The sequence below is a fragment of the Glycine soja genome, chromosome 4 (assembly GCF_004193775.1).
Source record: "Glycine soja cultivar W05 chromosome 4, ASM419377v2, whole genome shotgun sequence".
In the NCBI taxonomy this organism is placed as follows: domain Eukaryota; kingdom Viridiplantae; phylum Streptophyta; class Magnoliopsida; order Fabales; family Fabaceae; genus Glycine; species Glycine soja.
Window position 1 is genome coordinate 1488757 of NC_041005.1, and position 21238 is coordinate 1509994.

Below are 21238 nucleotides of genomic sequence, written 5' to 3' on the forward strand. Positions count from 1 at the left end.
AAAATATGTAGGATTTGGATAGGGTTGTATAGTATCCGATCCCATATTTTCACAAGTAGTAATTTTAATCTTATTTTCATATAGATCGAGTATTTATATATTTATATTTGGATCCGCAGTTTATTTATGTATAAGGTTAATAATTATATATTAATAAAAAAATTGCATAAAACATCTACTATAATAATAATAATAATTCACTTTTAAATAATTTAAATATAACATTAAAAGCATACACACATAATATTAAAAATAAATAAACATAACATTAGTTCATTCAAATTCAATTCATAAATAAATGAAATTACAAAGATAATCATCTAACATAACGATTGTTAAGTTAATATTCTAATCGTTTAACAAAAGATATAATTAAAGGTTTAAAGTTTTTTACTCTGGAATAATCATGCAACATAATAATCTTGGGTTTTCAACTCTTTGATAATGATATTAGCGGAGATTAAAAACTTTGAGTATTAGTCATAAAAATATAATTATTTTTCACAGAAAATTTTGTATAAATAACATATATATATATATATATATATATATATATATATATATATATATTTGGAGTGGGTATTATAGTAGTATATATGCATAAATTTATGGATTTATACCCGTCTCTACCCGGTCTCTCAATATTACGGACAATTATTCATTCCATTTGTAGATATTTTTGTGGAACCAATTTAGGTACACTTTTTCATCGAATTTATAATTTTCACTAACTGATAATCACGTTTTTTACAAAATGTGATAATGATTTTAATTTGATGAACAAAAGACACGAAGGTGAGTTGTACAAAAGATTAAAAGAAAAAAAAAAAAAAGAGAGAAAAACAGCATGTAGATCAAGTTTTTCCTTATGGTGATTTACTTAAAAAGAGTTATTGTCGTTTCCTTTTTCCAGCAAATATTCCAGTGAATTTGAATGCATCTAACGGCGATGACTGTGCTGTGAGTCGAGTTAACTTAACTTACCTTGTTAGAATGCACATGCAATAACAGTGGAATTGAGGACCATCCGTGCAAAAAAACTAAAAAAACCACAGCAAAGAGACGTTAGATGCGCTACCCGCCACTTTATTATCACATTGCACTTAGCGGTCCACTCCTAGCTTAATTATCGAACTGACCAATTAACACAAAACGCTTTTCCAAATCAACTTCACTATAACCGATTCGTTCCACCATTCCAAACGTCACAAATATTTAAGAACCTGGAAATCACACTCTTTTCCACCAAGCGTTAGCGTATACTATAATCTAATTTTATTTTGTTTTTCGGTTTGGGGTTCCTAGCCGGTGGTGACTCGTCGGAACCATCATGGGCTGCAACACCTCGAGACTTGACCGGCTACCGGCGGTGGCACTGTGCCGTGACCGTTGCAAGTTCTTGGACGACGCGCTTCGCCAAAGCTACGCCCTCGCCGACGCACACGTGGCACACATGGAGGCCCTCAAAACACTTGGCCACGCTCTCCTCTGTTTCTTCGACGGTTTCGAGGATTCCGACGAAACTAATGTCCCAAATAAGGAAACCAAAGTTCCTGTCGCCACGAAATCTCCACCCCCTCACTCCCCTTCTTCCTTTAGTTCGGACTCAGACGACGCACACGTGCTTTTGCATTCCGAATCAGAAACCGAAGACGCAGAAAAAGAAGAGTTCCAATTGTTCACTCACGCGCGTTATGACTACGCTCACTCGGCTCGTTACCCCCCGTTTTCTCCGCCGCGTGGCTATTCCGGCTCGAAGCCGCCGTCTCCGCCGCCTCCTTCCGGCTCCGCCTGGGATTTCCTTAACTTCTTCGAGCCGTACGAGAAGTACCACGTGCCTTATTTTCCTGGCGGCGGTGACGCTGACGTGGCCGAGAATGAAAAGGGGAAGGTTGAGAAACGTGACGGGTCTAAATCTAAGGAGGAAAATGGAGAAGCGAAGAAAAAGAAGGGTGATTCGAAGGAGAAGAAGGTGGTTTCTGAGAAAGCGGAAGTTGTATTAGTTTCAGAGCAATGTAGTGACTCTGCGAAAGGTTTCTCTGAGGCAGTGAAAGAGATTCAGATTCTGTTTGAGAAAGCGTCGGAGTCGGGGAACCCCGTTTTGGAGATGCTGGACGCTGGGAAACTCCGTTACCATCGAAAATTTGACCTCAACCCGGGTAAGTATGGTGGTGCATGTGTTTTTTTCTGTTAATTTATCGTTAATTTTTCAAGTGTTTGTGGTTGGTGAAACTAACGGAAAAGTGTGAGATATTCGGGATCAGTTTCGTGCAAGATGATGCATGTGTTTACTCCCTCAAGTCCTCTTGGGGTTAGATGCATGAAATCCTCGGTTGGGCGGAGAATGGGATCTGGGTATGAAGGAGACAAGGATCTCACTTACGCCAATCTCTGCTCTACTCTGAAAAAACTATGTATGTGGGAGAAGAAGCTGTATCATGAAGTCAAGGTATAAACTTCTATTTTTCTTTTTAGTTTGCTTCCTCCTGAGTATGTACAAAGGGTTACTTAGTCTTTTGAAATATAGCAAACTAAATAACTAAGTATATTGGAAAAACCCAACTCTCATTTTGACCAGAATAACTTAGGCATACCTCACATTACAGGCCGGTTTTATGGAGATGAGTTAGATCTATTATGGAAATGTATTGTTCAGGCACTACACCTAAAAATGATATATTGGGAAAAATTCATGTTTTACATTGACTAAAAATAGTGCATAATGAGAGCTTATAAATTTTATAAGTCAGTTTTGTGAGGAAGAGTAAGGCTCAAAATTAAAGAAAATGAAATGTGTCTTTTACCTGTTGACTATCCCTAATTGACTTTTTTTTTTTTTTAAGGCTGAGGAGAAATTGCGTATGCTTCATCAGAAGAAGTGTAAGCAGTTGAGACGTATGAAACAAAAGGATGCCGATGCACAGAAAATTGATTCTGTTCAAACTTTCATTGGGATTTTATCTACAAAAATGAAAATTTCTATCCAAGTAGTTGACAAGATATCTATTACAATTAGTAAGTTGAGAGAAGAGGAGCTGTGGCCGCTGATCTACAGGTTTATTCTCACGTAAGTCGTAACTAATTTCTTGCCAAATTGTTGTTTGAGCCTCTGTAGTCGGCAGATACATCATACAGCCATGATCTTGAGCCATAATAAGTGCGTTTCTATTATTCACCTTTTATGGAAAGGTTTGAAAATTGGATAGCTAAGAATTACGGTAGTAATTTTACTCTTGAAGGCCGTTATCTTGTTTTTTAGTCTGCAGCATACAGTGTATAATCTTATACTATTATTGGAATGATTAGTATGAGCGTGAAGACAATAACACCATATTATTATTGCATTAGAACAGAAGCATACCATCTTCTGTATCAACTGAACTGATTGTTCTTTTCCTTCCATTTTATTTCTTTTCCATCCTTCACTTGCTGATGATTATCCTTGTATGGAAAAGGTTTCTCGGAATGTGGAAAGATATGCAAGAATGTTACAAATGCCAATATCAGCAAATTGTTGAAGCCAAAACTTTAGATGCCTTATCGTTAAACACAAAGCCTGGCAATGCTCATATTGATGCAACAATAAAACTCAAATCTGAGGTACAGAAATGGAATTTGAGCTTCTTAGATTGGATTCACGCCCAGAGGTCCCATGTGAAAGCCTTGAATGGTTGGCTGGTAAGATGTCTATTATACGAACCCGAAGAAGTACCCGATGATTCAACTCCCTTCTCACCTAGCAAGATTGGGGCACCACCTGTGTTTGTGATCTGTCACAAATGGTCAAGGGCAGTGGATAATCTCTCAGAGAAGAATGTAATTGAAGCCGTAAATGGGTTCATGCTACGAGTGAACGAGCTCTTGGAAAAGCATATTTTAGACCTTCAACAAAAACTAACATTGGACAAAGAATTTGAGAGAAAGGTGAAAATGTTGGAGAGGGAGGAGCAAAAGATGCACAAAGTGATGCGGGCTCATGAGAGGAAGATGGTTACAGTTGGCAGAGAAGAATCTGATGCACTTTTACGTGGAGATGCTGTGCATCACGCTGATATCGTTGATTCTACTAACCTACAATCAAGTTTGAAGCAGATCTTTGGTGCCATGGAAAAGTTCACAGACTCCACTGTTCGCTTATATGAAGAACTTTGTCAACAAATTAAGCAAGAGGATCATGTTTTGGGAGAAACCAACAAAATTAGCTAGCTTTACACTTTTTAGATTGGATGAATTTTGTAGGATTGAAGTTATCAGAATTTTCTGAACCTAATTTTTATGTATACAGCATCTCAAAGTTTCTTCCGGGAAACATTTGTTAAATTTTCGGGGACTTGTTTTTCACATTCCTTTTTTTTTTTTAACTTGGACACCCCCCGACATTTTTATATTTTTTTTCCAAAAAGATTCATTCTCAGAATCTAATTTTAAAACATATTTTTAGATGTTGGTGCAGGATCTAAAATTCGGTGTCTCGAATAAATTTATTACAATTCAGAAACTAAATTTGGAAATGTGTTCTAGAAAGCTATGAAAGCACCAAACATAAGTTTCCCACTTCCCAGATGTATTCAATACATTCTAAAAGTCTTAAAATTCTAACACTTGGAAACCGTTCCTTTGTTTTTTCCACTGCCTAATGATGAAGTTGTTCAAGCTCGCAAAGGAACAGATAATTATTCTTGCCGTAAGTTGAAATGTCTACTCCCTTCTTCAAACTCGCTCTGTAGTCCTTTTATATCCAAGCTCTGTTAGCTTCATGTGCCTACCATAAACTAAATAAATCCAAAAAAACAATCGTAGAATGAAGCATACATTCACACTTTTGCCTTCAACATGTAATGACCGAGGATACACATGCCAGGCACCTTCATATATTCTATAATTTCTTTTTATTTCTCAACATCGTAACATACTTATATTTTTTTTCTTTCTCAATCTAAATGTAAATTAGCACTAATGCTCTTTCTTTGGATATAGTATCAAGTGAGAAGAAAAGAAATAGAAAAATAAAAGACCTGTTATTTGGATTAATGAAATTATGGAATGAAACAAGAGGTAACATAAAAGCACCATTTTATCATTAAAAAAGTCTTATAATAATGAACAAAAATTATAATACATGGACAAAATTGTAAGTGCATGCTTAGTAGATTAATATTGTGATAAAATCTGCTCCCTTTCACGCATGGGATCGGAGGAAAGATTTTCATGAGACTCAATTTTATTCTCACTCTTATTTCCCTGCAAAAAGGCAACTGAAATATTTCTTATCCCTGCCATTTCAATTCCATCTATTTCCCTCCCTCATATTTCAGTCAAAACATACGTAGTGCAAGTGTACACGGATTATTTTTCACATGTAATAAAATACAAAATCGCCTCCTTCCTTTAGAGTGCGTTTGAAACAAATGATAAAAATAATATTAAAAAGAAATTTTATATTTTTTTTTTTAGTAAAACCCACATTTTTTACACTTTATCTTTTATTTCTATCTTTTTTATTTTTATCTTTACCAAACACACCTTCAATATTTGTTCCTTCTTTGTCGGGCCTACTTCTTGAGTTTTGTCCATTTGTGTGTCTCCTATTCTAAATACTACTTTTTTTTTCCTGAATACTTCTAAAACCACTGTAAGTTCTAGAACTGTTAGTTTTCAAAATGTTATAAAACAAATCATTTCTAAAATGTATTAACTATATTTTTTTAACTAAATTCTAGAAATTCTATCCACAACAAAAAAATGAATTTCGGAAATTGATTTTTTTTTAAAATATTTTTTAAAGAAAAACAAATACTGAATAAGGCGTATAATAAAAAGGAAAAGCAATCTATTTTTTTTCAAGAACCATGATATTCTTAATTCAAAAGTAATCTATTTGTTCTTTTTTTTATTTTGTGCTTTTGGAATACAAATTTATGTATTTAATTAATATTTTGATTTTTTGAACAATAAACTACTATTTAATTATGTATGGTAAACTGATAAAAAATCAACTTCTACCAAAAACACTTTAAGGAGGCATTTGGTACATGATTTTATTTTTTATTTTTGTAGGAATCTTAAAATAAAAAATTATGATTCTCATATTTGGTATGCAATTAATAAAAAAGATTGTTAGGAAATTATGATTTTTGGAAATCAATTTTAATTCATTTTTCTGCAAAAATATTCTTGGGGCCAAGAATACAACTTTCTCCAGTGAAAGGAAAGTTTTACTTACATATTTTACGGGAATCATGATTCTCAAGAATCCATTTTTCCAAGAATCATGCTTTCAAGGTAAGAAAAAACTTCTCTCCTACTAAATGTAAAATTTTTAAACTTAGAAGACCATGCTAAAACCAAAATATAAAATGAGGAACCAAACATATATTTTAACCTATAATTTAAGTCAATTAATTTTTTTTATGTATAGTTGTTTATTTTTTTTACAATATTAACTTATACTGTTAGGCCATAGCATACACCAAATGGGAGTGCTTTACATTTCATCGATGATTATCATCGGCGTACAAAACTACCAAGTTAGAGATTAGAGATATTAACAGATGATATTTTTCCACATCAAACTAATATCCACCAATACATATACAATGGTTAATCTCTTTTGATGTATTATCCATTAATACATCACAAACACATGTGTGTGGCCAGGTCCATTTGCGTTATTTTCTTCTACGTGTTGGTCCATCCTGCATCTCTTCGCAAGATTTTATGTATGCTGTCGCTGGCTAGTAGTTGGCGGTTTTGGCCTCAGACTCACTCCCATCCATCCAGGTATTATATAAGACTACTTCCAATCTCACCTTACCAAGAATTTCCAATCCTCAACCGTCCTTATAACTATAATAACATTGTCTCTCTAATGGCGTTACCACTATTATTGATTTAACTGCTTTGGGCACCAACAGTCAGTATTATTGATTTTTTAGATAATCCCGTTACTGTATTCACAATTCTAACACCTAGAGCTTCTTGTATTCCTTTGTCATAAGTCAATGTTCATGATGAAATAATTATAATTATGTGAAAAAGCATCCAATAGTTCACGGAAAAATCGAGTAAGATGAAAGATAGGAGAAAAAGAAATGAGTTTAAAGAATAATCAAATATCAATAAAATATTTAGTTTTTTTTTATCCCTAACTGCAATAACTCAGAAAGATTGGTCTTGAAGAATAGGATATTCTTTAAATAACTTCTGAAAAGAGTGCATCTAGAACATCTTGTTCTTACAGGGAGTGCATCAAATAGTTTCCATTGGTGACACAAAAAAATGAAATAAAATGAAAAGTTATCGGAGAAGCAGCAATGGGAAGGGATATGTGAGGGAAAGGGGCAGAATGGGAATTTTCTTATATATAAAAAATAAAATAAAAACAGATGGGGTGGGGTGGGGTGGGGTGTGAAAATAGAGAAAAGGAGGGTGTCAAACTGCCAATAACAATACCCTTCTTGAAACTACTCTGACCCATGATCCAATAGGATTAACTACTAAAAGTAGAGCATCAAAGAAACCACCCCAATGCCTCCTCAGTTAAACTTGCTGGGCTTTGATAGAGGGCCACACCTAGATTCCAATACCATGGAGCCAGTTTGTCTTCTAAACACCGCTAATGAATCTATACTACCATATAAAACAAATACAACGTGTAAAGTTAATTCGTATGGCAACAATAACCCACTAACCACCAGGTAATCACCCACTAATCACTCTTCACTGTTTCATTTATATCTTTTATTTCATTTTGATTTGTCCAACTATTTATACGGTACAATGATCTACTTACACTAAGACGAGAAATTGAGAATGGAAATTAATGAAGGATTGCCAAGTGAGGGGAACAGTTAGGTGTAGAGTTGACTTTTTCTATCATTGTAGATGGTGTGAGTCCGATACAAAGTCCCAAGGAATTAGCTTTTATCCCCCAATTTTTTTTTTAATTCCAACTTATTTTTACATATTTTTTTTTATATTTTATTTCATTTATTTGTTACTAATTACTATTTTAATTAATTTATTAATTTAACATATCTTTCATGAGATATGCACTTGGAAACTATTATCCAGATACGCAGTTGAAAACTATTATTGTCAAGGAGATAATTTATGAAAAAAGGAAAAGGAAGAATATTTTTTCAAAACCAAAATTATTATGATTCAGAAATTGTAAATAGAAATTATTGTATTATATTAATTTTTTATACAATAGCACAATAAAAATGCGGACACAACAGGGCCTGTGTGTCTGCTAGTGTAAATAATGAGTATTTTAGTTACCACATAGTTAACAAAAGAAAAATCATCACTTACATTTATAAAAAAAATATCTTTTTATGAATAAAAAAATAAAAAATAACAAATTACTTCAACGTATTAGTTTAATTAGTATCTTTACAGATTAAGTATCTCGAGATGATCAAATAAATGCAACTTGACTTTTATCTTAGTACGCGTCCTCTTCTTCGCACAACACGATCTAATTTAGTTTCCTTGAGAAAGATAGAAAATTAAAAAGTGGTTTAGTAAAGATAACTCTCCTCATCTATCTAATTAATAGAAAGAGTACAGATTTACAGTTAATGTACCATGAGCAACATGGAAGTGATGGATTCACGTATGACCGAGACGAAAGATAAATTACCTCAGAGTTCATCAAATTGAAGTCTAATTTTGTGAGTAAACCACTTCACATCGGTTGATGGGTATCCTAGAGCATAAGCCTGCATCAAAATTCATAATTCAGGGAGAACTTTGATGTTATAAAGTTGTCATCCTTTATTTTTACCTATTTTCTATGTATTAGGTTCTTCCTACACATAATGAACCAAAAAGAGGCAAATTAAAAATCACCTTGTACCCATCAAGCGCACTTTGTACCAACTGTGATATCTCAGTAAAAGCATCTTGTTGAGAAGCCCCACGATTAAATACCTTGTCAAATGTAAAAGGATACCAACTATATGTTACCAAAAACTTCCATATGGTTAAAAAAACTCAGCAACTCAAGTGCCAGGGCTTACCAAGTCTTACAGAATTTAACCACTGCAAGTGCAGGAAACCACCTGTATGGAGTCAATACACGGTTTACTTAAGATCAAGGAGTTGTGCTGTTGTATTTTGAACCACAAGAGATTTTCTGCAATTGAACTGTACTTATAGAGGGTTCTTTGCATTTTGACCTAAATCTTTAAATCTTTCTACACAATCATGAATGACAATAATGTTGAACAATTTTATGACACAACCACATTTCTATCATGTATATTTTCTATCATGTATGTTACCAACTATGGAGCCTAAGAACACAAGAATTTTCTTAAGACCAATTTTAAAATGTTTTTGTCTAGGCAAATCCTCAATAATAACTCTCCAATCTTTGTACAACATAATTTACCAAAAAAAAAGCGAGCTTCACATTTCATTTTATTCAATTTCTTTCAAAGAGAATTCCGTATACTCTGAAGTAAATGCACTCTCATATGAACAAGAAAAACAATTTACTAGCACTACATTTTACATAAAAGAGACTAAATAAAACCTATTTCATGTAAGAAACTAATTTCCAAATCTAGAGGAAAAACGAAAAATCCATGTCTGGGATTTTGACAAGTTTCACATTGGCTGTAAGAGCCTAACACAACCCTCCTCCTTTACCCGGACTTGAGACCAGCCATGAGACCATGAAAAGTGAAAAATGAGACCATGAAAAGCGAAAAATCAACTCAACAAAATTAACTAGAGTATACCTAATGTCAGGTCCAAAAATATTCAGCAGAAACTTGGAGGGAATGACAATGCAAATGTAAATACTGATAATCTCCAGAAACAAGAGACACCCTGCCCAATGATAGCATGCCTTTGATCCACAAGCTGGAGACACCTGCACCAAGTACTCAAGGCATAATGGTGGAAGGCTGTGTCAATCCACTGGTTTGCACTTTGCCATAGAACTTCACTAAACAGCAACAGGTATACTTTCATTTGTGGTTTCATGATAAGATTTCTTTGATGATGTAATACCCAATGTCAGGTTCTGAGCAAGAACTTTCTTAACGCGGGCAGCTTCACCAGGCATTCCAGCCTTCAAAAGACAGGATCTTAAATTATTTACAGTGATTTCATCTGGGGCACAACCAACAGCCAACATCTTATGAAAGATACCAATTGCTTCAGGCATTCTCCCTTTCATACAATGCCCAATAATAAGAATGGTAAACGTCAACTTATCAGGCTTGCACCTATTGACCTCCATTTCTGCTACAATTTTATTAGCCTCGTCAACATTGCCAGATTTGCAATAGCCATCAATGACAGGATTATAGATAAATGGTTGTGGAACAATGTCACTCTCATTCAACAGTCTCAAAATGTCACGAGCTTTGTGTAGTCTGTTATTATTGCAAAGACCACTGACAAGAACAGAGAATGTATATAAAGTTGCACCAATATTTTTGTCATTCATTTTATGCCACATATCCATTGCTTGGTGCACCTGCCCAAGTCGAAAATACCCATTAATCAGAGAAGTGAAAGTAGCAACATCAGGCACACAACCTTGAACGAGCATTTTCTCGTACAAGGCTAGTGCAGAAGCCATGTCACCCAACTTACCAAAGCCACCAATAAGAGCATTAAACGTGAACGTATTAGGTGCAGTTCCAGATCTAATCATTTCACCAAACAGCAAATTCCCCTCCTCCATCTTACTAAACTTGCAATAACCTGATATAATAGTCGTGTAACTAACAACATCAGGTGCAAACTCCCCATTCAGACAAACTTCCTTCAGCAAACTTCTAGCTCTATCCACCTCATTAATCCGACACAAACCATGAATGAGAGTATTATACGTAATTACATCTGGCAAACAACCAAAACTCCTTAAATCATTGAGAAGCCTAAAAGCCTCGTCAATTTCCCCGGCCCTGCACAACCCCCGCATTAAAATATTGACTGTGTAGGTCACCGGCTTATACCGCAACCTGATAAGCTCCCTAAACAAAACAACAGCATCAACTACCTTATTCTGCCTAATCAAAACATTGAACAAGTCATTATACACAACAGCATTGACTCCAACATTGTTGCACTGAACATCGGCGAGCAACTCCCTCGAAACATCCAACCTACCAACAATGGCATACGACCAAACCAAAAATCCTAACAGCCGATTATCAGGAATCTGGCCATCACACCTCATCCAATCGTACACCACTTTCGCCGTATGGTGAAGATTGGATCGGCAGAGTGACCTCAAGAGCAAACTATAAGTCAAATAAGAGTGACTCATGTGCAACTTGTGTCTACAGAATTCAACGAACTTGAAGCCCAAATTGGGAATGTGTAGCCTATTGACGACCTCGTAAACGAGCGAAGGGGTTAGGTGCTTACTGAAATAACCCACGAACGGATCCAGCGAGTTGGAGCGAACGAAAACAGTGCAAGCGATCTTGACAAACCAGGCTTCGGCCCTTCTGATCGAACCCATGGTTTCCGAGGCGATAACATCGGTTCTAATTCGCCGCAAATGCACGCGCTTCGGGTTTTTCTTCCTTGGGCCCGATTGGGCCTTCGATCTCTATGAACTCATCTATCTACTCCACACTTCTAAGTTCCTCTCCATTAGTATTCAGAAAGTGCGCAAGGGAAATCGCTGCTGCACAGACCGTTTGGAATAATGAATTAATATGTTGGATTGTGTCTACGATTTCGGTTTGGCTACCTGGTTGAATTGATGGCGTGGATTTTAGAGTCTGGTATGCGTGACCTAAACTGGAGGCATATATTTATCGGAAGGTCCATTGAGTGTGGAGAATGGGAATGGGGCTGGCCGAGAAGATAACGATTCTTCCCCAGGGACCGATGAAGAAAAGAAAAGACTGCGTTTTCTGATTGGAAAAGGAATCCCCCACTCTCACTGCTTACTCCCTGCTTAGGGTTTTAGCATCTATCACCTGAGCCGCCCAGCCCCCATTAAGAGCAGAAAAAACATGATTGTGGAACACAAATAATATATTAATTGGATGTATGGAAATAAAAATAACTTATTTAAATAAATGAAATACAAAAAAATATAAATTGTACATTATTCATTTTTTGTTATAAAAAATTATTTAACTTTTTGAGAAACTAAACATATGATAAAGAAAGAATTCTGCCCTATTTTACTCTAATTTGGCAGGAAAAAAGGGATATAATGTAGAGAGAAAAAAAACCATCAAGCTACAAATAAAGTTATTTATACATATTATTAATATTTAAATTTGTTTCAGACAATATATCACAATTCGTGTATCATCCTCTATGAAAAACTCCTTATTTTAAGTAAAAAGAAAAGAATTTGACGTGGAGATATGAAGTATCGAGAACTAAGAAGTAGAAGGACATTTTGCTGCTAAAAAAAGTAGACGCACTTTCATTCAAGTCATAATCTAATTATTTTAATTGTTCCATTGGCATTTTAGATTTGATTTTTTTATCAGTAAAAATAAAAATATATATATAACAAATTTATAATAATTCACACATGGTAATTGAATTAAAATCATTGGCATTTAGATTTGATATATAAATTCTTCTTTGTAGTTTTGATAATATTTTTCCACTGTCTTGCAAACATGTTATGTCTGTTATCATCACAAGTCAAGTTTTTTTAAGAACAAATTTGGTGGAAATTGTTAATTGATATTGAAAATTTAGCACAAACTAAATAAGATGGATATTTTTAGCATTTAACACCTCTATTGAATTGAACTATTGTTGTAGCGTCTCATTAATCATGGATGGTGCACTCAGAGGAGAACGCAATAATAATGGATAATACAACAATTCATATAAACTAAGAAAGAAAATATTACTGTTAAAAAATATATATTAACTGCATGTTTGGATTATATTCAAAGTTCTAAAATCTATTCTAAAATCACGTAGAAAACCAAAGCAATAAAACTTGCTTCCACCTTTTTAATTTTTCATCATGTCTTCGGGGTCAGAATGAATTCTGGTAGCTATCCAATTATGAAATAAATGATAAGGATTATTTGATAAAATTTGTTGCAACATTTTTAAAAGTGAATTTGTTATGAATAATTATGATATGCATACTTTATCTTCTAAAATACATGCCGCACTTTAGTAGTGCCCAATCTTGAGGAAGCACCTTCACAACATCCTTTATCTCCGATGCTTGATGCTTATTATTTTATGGCCTTACTGTTATTCATCAGATTTTATTGATGACTAACCTCAAAGATAATAAAGGAAGTGACGAGGTACTAAGTACTAACTTGTAAAGATTGAAATTCTTTATGTGCAAGTTTCAATTGTTACATTGAATACGTCTTCATTCATGCTATCTTTCCAAGAGTGGAGCCAACGAGGGATATTGCCTGGTGACTTGTCATTTTGTGACAAGGATTTTAGACCACAATTGAGTGTTACTCGCCAAGTATGTATTCTATTACATTTCAAAGAAATTTATCGAAGCAACATGATATAATACTGACCCAAGACATTTTTTTACATGCAAGCGGTCGCTCTCTCAAAATTAAATATGAATAAGGATGCAGACATGTCGATTGTGGCTGCTGCTCACGAAGGGAAATAACCATAACATTCTGTTATTAGTAAATCCTTTGCATACTTGAAGTTGGAAATGAGCTTCATTCGAAAGTGTAACTCAGCCGTAGAACCATATTTTTTATTTATTTATTGCGTAAGCTGCTGTGCTAATTGTTTTTTCTCCTTGAATTTGATAAAATAATTATTGATTCTTACAGTGTACAAGTCAGAGCGTATTTTATAGTACAAACATAATTCTGTGACTTGCGTGTATGATTATGCAACATATAATTCGGCTTTTCCATCAATGAATAGACTCATGAACTCTTCACCATCCACAGTTTCTTTTTCTATGAGAAGTTGAGCAAGCTTGTGAAGGATATCAATGTGAGTTGAGATAATATGTGTTGCCCTAGAATATGCTCTCTCTACCAGTTCCCTCACTTCCGCATCCACTACATCCGCAGTTGCCATGGAGTAATCCTTTTGCGATGACATCTGCATTACAATCATTTGAAATGGTCAGGCATATATTTTGGTGTTCAAGAGCAACGTTTACAGTGTAAAAGGGATCAACCTATTTTAGGTCATAGCATACCTGTTGACCCAAGAATGGATTTCCACCAGGTCCACCAATGGCAACTTGTCCAATTTTTTTGCTGAATCCAAATCTCTCAACCATCTGCCTTGCCACTCGTGAAACTTGCATGAAGTCGTTTGATGCTCCGGTGGTGACATTTTCCTGGCCAAAAATAACCTCTTCGGCAACCCTGTTTTGCCATAGAGACATGGAATTTGTCAGGATAATATTCAAACTTCAAAGCACAAAACTCAAATCTACAAAATAACAACCATGTCCCATAATGCAAAAGTAGACAATAATATAAACAGTTCATAAACAGTCATACAGATCACACTCAAAAGTAGGCCATTAGCCAATTGACAACAAGTGGAGTTTGTTAAAGAATGAATGACTTGCAAATGTCAAAATCCAAGATCAAACAAAGTAATTGTGCACGTTGCACTGACCTTCCACCCAGGGCAACAGCCATCTGATTTTCAAGGTAACTTCTACTGTACAATCCAGACTCGAGCCTCTCTTCGCTGGGAGCAAAAAATGTGAGACCACCAGCTTGGCCACGAGGAATAATTGATATCTTGGCTACAGGGTCATATTCTGGCATTAAAGCACCCACTAGAGCATGGCCAGCCTCTGAAAATCAACATAGAAAAAAAAAAGGTTGAATACCCAAAAACAAACCAACACTTACCAAACTTGGGTAATAAAAAAAATGCATACCATGATAGGCTACTAATTTCTTCTTCTCATCTGAGACAACAGCATTTTTCTTCTCAGGTCCAGCTATGATCCTTTCAAGCGCATCAGATATCTCATCTTTACTTATTTCCTTGAGGTCACGCCTGGCTGCAAGAATAGCCGCTTCATTCATCAGATTCTGCAGATCAGCCCCAGTGAATCCAGGGGTTCTCCTTGCAATTTTTTCAAAGTCAACATCCTTTGCAAGTGCTTTTCCTCTAGAATGCACCTGAAAGAGAAGAAGAGTTGATTAATCCAGACATAGAAATGGGCGCAACAAAATCAATCAAGAAATATTGCATTCAAGCGTGGACCTACCAAAAACTTCCCAAGTGCACCAATCTAATTAAAAATGCGCTTAAAACTTACATGCTGAGGTGCTCTTGATAAACTTTCTTCAATCAAAATTAGAAGTTCATCTCAATAATCTATGTTAGAAAATTGCTAGCAAGTTGCAACACACTCTAACACTATTATTAGCTGAAATTTATTAAAAATCACAAATTTATGCAAGTCTCACTCCTTACTCAATGATCCTCTCTCTATTCACGATTTTATAGTTTATATAACAATTTTTTCGGTAACCACCATAATAGTCCTTTGGGCAAAATATGGAATTAATCCAAGTCTGGGACTTAGCCACACCTTTGTCCAACAATGTATTTTGTGATATAATTGAACTCAGACCCTCTCCCACAAGCTGAGTTCAGCTTGGTGTTGCTAACTAAGTCACACTCATTGTGTACAGTGTTGAAAATGAATATGTCAGACAGTGTTATGCTAGCTAGCACTCCTCTCTACTTAATAAAGGTTAGGTTAGGTATGTTATGGAAGGGAAATTCTAATAGTAATTAAATAACAATTTGAAAAGGGTTATGTTATGTCACCTGAAGAATTTTAACTCTGCCGGCAACATCAGGTCTATCCACAGTAACTTGCCTGTCGAACCGGCCAGGCCTCAACAACGCCGAATCAAGAACATCCGGTCTGTTAGTGGCAGCCAAAACAATAACACCAGAATTGCCAGAAAAGCCATCCATCTCCGTCAGAAGCTGGTTAATAGTCTGTTCCCTCTCGTCATTCCCACCTCCGAGCCCCGCCCCTCTCTGCCTCCCAACGGCGTCAATCTCATCAATGAAAACAATGCACGGCGCCTTCCCCTTCGCCTTCTCAAACAAATCTCTCACCCTCGACGCACCAACTCCCACAAAAAGTTCAACGAACTCCGAAGCCGCGCACGAGAAAAACGGCACCCCAGCTTCCCCCGCCACAGCCCTCGCCAGAAGGGTCTTTCCGGTTCCCGGTGGGCCCACCAAAAGACACCCTTTCGGAATCTTCGCGCCCAGCGCGGTGTACTTATCGGGATTCTTCAAGAAATCAACAACCTCTTGTAATTCAAGCTTCGCTTGGTCCGCGCCTGCCACGTCAGCGAAGCTCACGCCGGTCTCGGGGACTTCCTGGAACTTGGACTTGTTCCGCCCGAAGTCCATGGGCCCTCCCAGCCCGCCAGGCCCGCCGGGCCCGCCTTGGGCTCTGCGGAAGAGGAAGAACAGGCCCGCGAATGCGAGTAAGGGGAAGAGCAAGTTGCCTATGATGTTGAACAAGCTGTTGGGGGATTCGCCCTCGGCGACGGAAATGTCGACGCCGTTCATGGCGAGGATGTCGATGAGGTCCGGGTCATTGGGGACAATAACGGAGGCGCGACGGCCGTCAATGGCGGTTAGCTGGAGGGCGGAACCGTCTTTGCTGAACCTGACTCGCTCGACTTTACCCTTCTTGACGGCGTTCAAGAACTCGCTGTAGCGCCAGTTGGTGCCTTCGGGGAGGTCGGAGGAGGCTTGTGGCTTTGGAGCTGTGAGGAGGAGGTTCTGTGAGAAAGGGGAGGATGAGTTGGAGGGGTTTAATTGGCTCTGTTGGGCTTCAATTACAGGGGGAGGGGTGACGTTATCAGCGGCAAGGGCTTGTGGGGTCACAGAGAGGCTCGCGGAGGAAAAGATAAGGGCAGCTAGAGCAGCTTGTGAATTGTGAGCATTTAAGATGCTTCTCTTGAAAAGGAATTGTAGCGGAGTAGATGATTTGGTTGTTTTGGGGGTTGGGGGTGAGACAAGAACATTCCTTCCGATCAAGGCGCTGGTGCCCAAGGCCATTGGAACTGGAATCAATCACTTTGCTCTAGATTTTCGATTTTGAAACACACCCTCACCGTTTCATACAAAGCGTCTATATATGCCCTACTTGCTGGATTCTATGCCATAGATTTTTCCTGGTCTTCTCTCGCGTGTACGTGGTTTATCCACAGCTCTATGTTAATAAACCCAAAAACTAAATCAAAATATCAAGCCTGGTTTGCTTTTATAGGAATACGGCTATTCCTCCTAAGCCATTTAAATTTCTTTTATACTTAATATGTTTTTTAAAAAATTAATTTTTTTTCTTTTTTACTTCTTCTTTTCCGTTCTTTCTTTTTTTTTCTTTTCTTAATATAACTTACCAATTAACAATCTATATACAAATTGTTAAAAATATATTTTATAAAATAATTTAAAATTAATGGTTCATGTAAGTTTATATTTGTGAGTATCAGATTATTAACATAATGTTTTAACAAACTGAATTAATAAATTAATTATATTAAAAAAATAATTAATATCATTATATATAACATTAAATTTTTTAATGTAAATTTAATACAGATATAAGTTTATATAAAAAAATTTATAATAATTAATCCACATGATATTTATGAATTGTCAATCCGTAAGTCTATAATTCTTTTATGGATCCATATGAAACTATAGATTGACCATCGGATGGTTATGGTTATATGTAAGGTTATTTTTGGTGCAGGAAGAAAATTGCAGGACTAATTCTAAACTAATAGATTTTGTGTGTCGGGCTTTACTAGACTAGGCCTACTCTTATAACAGATTTTGGACCTATGCTTCCTGCACCTCACAATTTTTACCTGCACTCCATATTAATTTTAAAATATTCAAGTCCAAAAATACCCTTAATTAACCCTAATGTCTCATTTTCATGCAATCCGTTTCACTGCAACGGCAACTTCCGTTCCCAGACCACCACCAACAATCGTGCTCGTCGTAGAGGCGTTTGTTTCCCATTTGTGGTACCACATCATTTGTTTTCCCTTTGCCATAGAGGCACGTTTTTCTTGTGATGTTGTGTTCTTAATGGATTACCAAATCTGGAAAAATAAATTCGTACGAAAAACATGAACAATTGTTATCAGTGAAAGAAAACACTTTATTTTTTTTATAATTATAATTTTTTTAAAAGAAAGTTAACACGAACGGTTGTTTCAGAAAAAAAAAAAACACACACACTTTTCATATTGAATAGCAGTACTCAATCTAGAATGCATCAACTAATGCCGAATCCCCCAGTTAGAGTGCAATCAAATTTTCATTTTTCAATTCGTCTGCGCATGAAAGCATGATGGAAGGCTTTTGAAAGCATGATCAATAGATCCAAAAAATATTCCAAATGAGCAAGAATTTCAAATCAAAAGGTGAAAGAAAGATCTATTGGACGATAGATGATGCTTATTGTTTCTGGTTAGGTGTTTCAGCTTTTATAACCAAGTTTATGCCTTATCTTGACATTTTAGATTTTACCACATTTAATGTTCAATACAACAATGGGTCTAGTCCAATTCCAAGATTCATTCATGGGTTTTTCTTATCTAAGTTATATTGTCATATTAATGCCTTGGAACTAGGAAGCATGAGTGGCACACCTTCAGCGAGGGACGTAGGCAAATGAGAGGTGGAATTAGGAGGTTCAGAGTTTAGGAGAGTTGGGATGCGATAAATACTTACAAAAAAAAAAAGAGGGCAATTCGGGGATTGTGAAAATTTAAAAATTAAAAGAAGGTGCGGGAAGCCAAGAGAAGCAACAACCTAAATTTTGTACAAGACTTCAACTTTGGGCCTTTCTCTAGGCTTTTTGTCTTGTTTCTTCTTGATGTGTAATTCTAGATCCCAAAAAGAGAGTTTCTTCCGGCATCTCCCAAATTTTTTGTGCCACCTCCTTTACATTTAAAAAAAGTTAGTTCAGAATGTAATTTGTAAAAGTGGTGGCGTGGGAAATTTGCGAGTGCTGAAAGAAAGACTTAAAAAAATACCTGCACACAAATCTTCCATCTTGGAGACTTGGGTCTCTTGGCTGCTTTTCGTATATTGCATTGGTTCTTTACTAGTATTTAGAAGACCAAAAAATCAATTAAACATAAATATGATTAATAATTTATAGATTTTTTATACAAAAAATCACTTATAATTAGTAAAAAAGATGTAGATATTAAGCTTAATCATATTAGTTTTACTTTATTTTCTTTTTTAAAAATTTAAATCTTATTATTTATGTATTAACCTTTAAAAGGAAAAGATAATTTTTATAATTAGTATTTTTAAATAACATATGATGATAATTCTTTTAGTATCTTACTTATTTTTAATTAAAATTACTAACAAAAAGACATATGATATTTAATTTATTTGGACAGTTTTTAGCCATAAAAAATTTTAATTTAAAATTTGAAATAGATAGTGACCATTTTTTAAGTCATCGAAAATTTCATTTTAAAATTTTTAACTTCCGTATATTATTACTTAATTGACAATAAATATTCACATGAAAACTTTTTTTTATCCCAGACCCAACGCAAAAAAAAAGTTATCTAGAACTCAAAGCAAAATTCAAAATTTTATCAAGAATCTGAAAGTTGTATAAATAATATAATTTAAATAGGTGATTAGGTGAGAGAAAGACAATAGTATACAAAAAAAAAAAAATAGTCGTCGATAATTTCTTAGGTACATTCTTTTCCCTACCCAAATCTATGATACTTATATATGATAACTAAATATAAAGTATGATAATGTGTTTTTTTATTAGGAAAAAACTTCTTAATCAATATTCAATAGAATAAACTTGACTTGAGGTACAAATGTCTCAAAACAAAGAAACGAATAATTACAAAATGTTGTTCCTATAGACTAAAAGATGTCACCCCTGTCTATTATTATTATTATTACAACTTGTCATCTTTCCATAACCAAACAAAAAAAAAATTGTAGGATTTTATGTGAAAGTATTATAATAATTGCAATTTATAAAATTATAGTCAATTAAAACAGTACTCCACACACCCACCTAAAGTAGATCATCAAAGAATTTTCACTGAACCCAAAGAGTATGATTAAGTGAGATAACTTATCCTATCAATGACCAGCTGAAAATGGGTTGATCAATGGGTCGGATCAACCCATTCTTTTGTGCAATGTATTGAAATAATTAATTCATCCGTTTTAGTGTAAAATGGCATTTAACTTACGGTAAAATCCTTCATGTAAAAAAACTTACATTAAATTAAAAAAAAGAAAGAAAGAAAAACACAAGATAAATTAAAAAAAGGACAAAAAAACTAATAAAAAATATAAGAAAGTTAGAAAATAAAAAAAAATCCCACTTAAATAAAGACAATTTTAATTAATATTAAAATTTAATTTTTGTTGCATGCCAATTAATTAAAACTGTACATGCTAAGATTGGGAGATAAAGAAATAAAGTCCATTTTATGTTTTAAAATTATGCGGGTCAATCCAAATGGATTAAACTAATATTTTTCCTAATTCATCTATATCTTGTATGTTGTGAAAGTAAGAATGTAAATTATATATTTTAATATCCTGATAAAAAAAATATTTTTAATATTTATGATTGAATAATGTTTCATGAGCTCATTAACTAATTTGATTCACTTTTATTAGTGAAGCTATGATGGAATTTCGCTTCGTAATAATAAAATATTAAAAAAGAGAATGACAAATAGGATATACTATGAATCATTTTTTCTAAAACAAACGAAGTATCTTTATACCGAAGCAAAGACAAGAAAACAAAAGTGATGGCACGAGAAAGTTTGTCAAGAAAATTAAAGAAAGCTCCAAAGCAACTTTGATAAAAGAAGCCACTTCAAACATGCATGCAACTATAAGACCCAACTACTTGGTCTCAAAGGTTTGCTCATTATGGCAAACCATTGAATGTGTAGAAAAACTAGAGTAGCCACATGTTTCATGCACGGAAAGCTCAAGACACATAAAGGGGACAGAAGCAAGTAGGAATGAGCAAAGTTATTGAGCCTTTGAAGAAATTTGGTAATAAGGCTTTATCTAATTTTATCAGCACATCAAAATATGTGATTTAAATAAATAAATAAATATAATTACGACCATAATGTGATTAATGTCCGACTCATCACACAGCTTACGTTGGGAAACTCGGAAATTTAACAATTTGTAAAAAAAAAAATACTGACTAGCGCCTTAA

General features: G+C 34.9%; 3 protein-coding genes across 6 annotated transcripts; 1 reads left to right on the forward strand and 2 right to left on the reverse strand.

Annotated features, from left to right (window-relative positions):
* Nucleotides 1–1112: 1112 nt before the first annotated feature.
* On the forward strand, nt 1113–4341 carry LOC114408516 (nitrate regulatory gene2 protein-like). Its single transcript, XM_028371591.1, has 4 exons — nt 1113–2159; nt 2265–2449; nt 2844–3067; nt 3456–4341. The coding sequence occupies exons 1-4, from the start codon at nt 1331–1333 to the stop codon at nt 4204–4206; spliced, it is 1989 nt and encodes a 662-aa protein (XP_028227392.1). The 5' UTR covers nt 1113–1330; the 3' UTR covers nt 4207–4341.
* Nucleotides 4342–8290: 3949 nt separating this feature from the next.
* LOC114408518 (pentatricopeptide repeat-containing protein At2g06000-like) lies at nt 8291–12000 on the reverse strand. Of its 4 annotated transcripts, none has more exons than XM_028371597.1 (5): nt 9753–12000; nt 9027–9068; nt 8857–8937; nt 8648–8726; nt 8291–8495 (listed from the first exon to the last, which is right to left on the reverse strand). In XM_028371597.1, the coding sequence occupies exon 1, from the start codon at nt 11492–11494 to the stop codon at nt 9962–9964; it is 1533 nt and encodes a 510-aa protein (XP_028227398.1). In that variant the 5' UTR covers nt 11495–12000; the 3' UTR covers nt 8291–8495; nt 8648–8726; nt 8857–8937; nt 9027–9068; nt 9753–9961. The 4 variants fall into 4 exon arrangements, with proteins under 4 accessions (XP_028227398.1, XP_028227396.1, XP_028227395.1 ...); XM_028371595.1 differs by having other exon boundaries at nt 8592–8726; XM_028371594.1 differs by lacking the exon at nt 8291–8495 and having other exon boundaries at nt 8514–8726.
* A 1684-nt stretch (nt 12001–13684) lies between these two features.
* Nucleotides 13685–17179, reverse strand: LOC114408524 (ATP-dependent zinc metalloprotease FTSH, chloroplastic). The gene is made up of 5 exons (XM_028371605.1): nt 15772–17179; nt 14867–15113; nt 14596–14779; nt 14165–14336; nt 13685–14064 (listed from the first exon to the last, which is right to left on the reverse strand). Exons 1-5 carry the CDS (start codon nt 17029–17031, stop codon nt 13843–13845), a joined length of 2085 nt encoding a protein of 694 aa, XP_028227406.1. The 5' UTR covers nt 17032–17179; the 3' UTR covers nt 13685–13842.
* Nucleotides 17180–21238: the final 4059 nt, after the last annotated feature.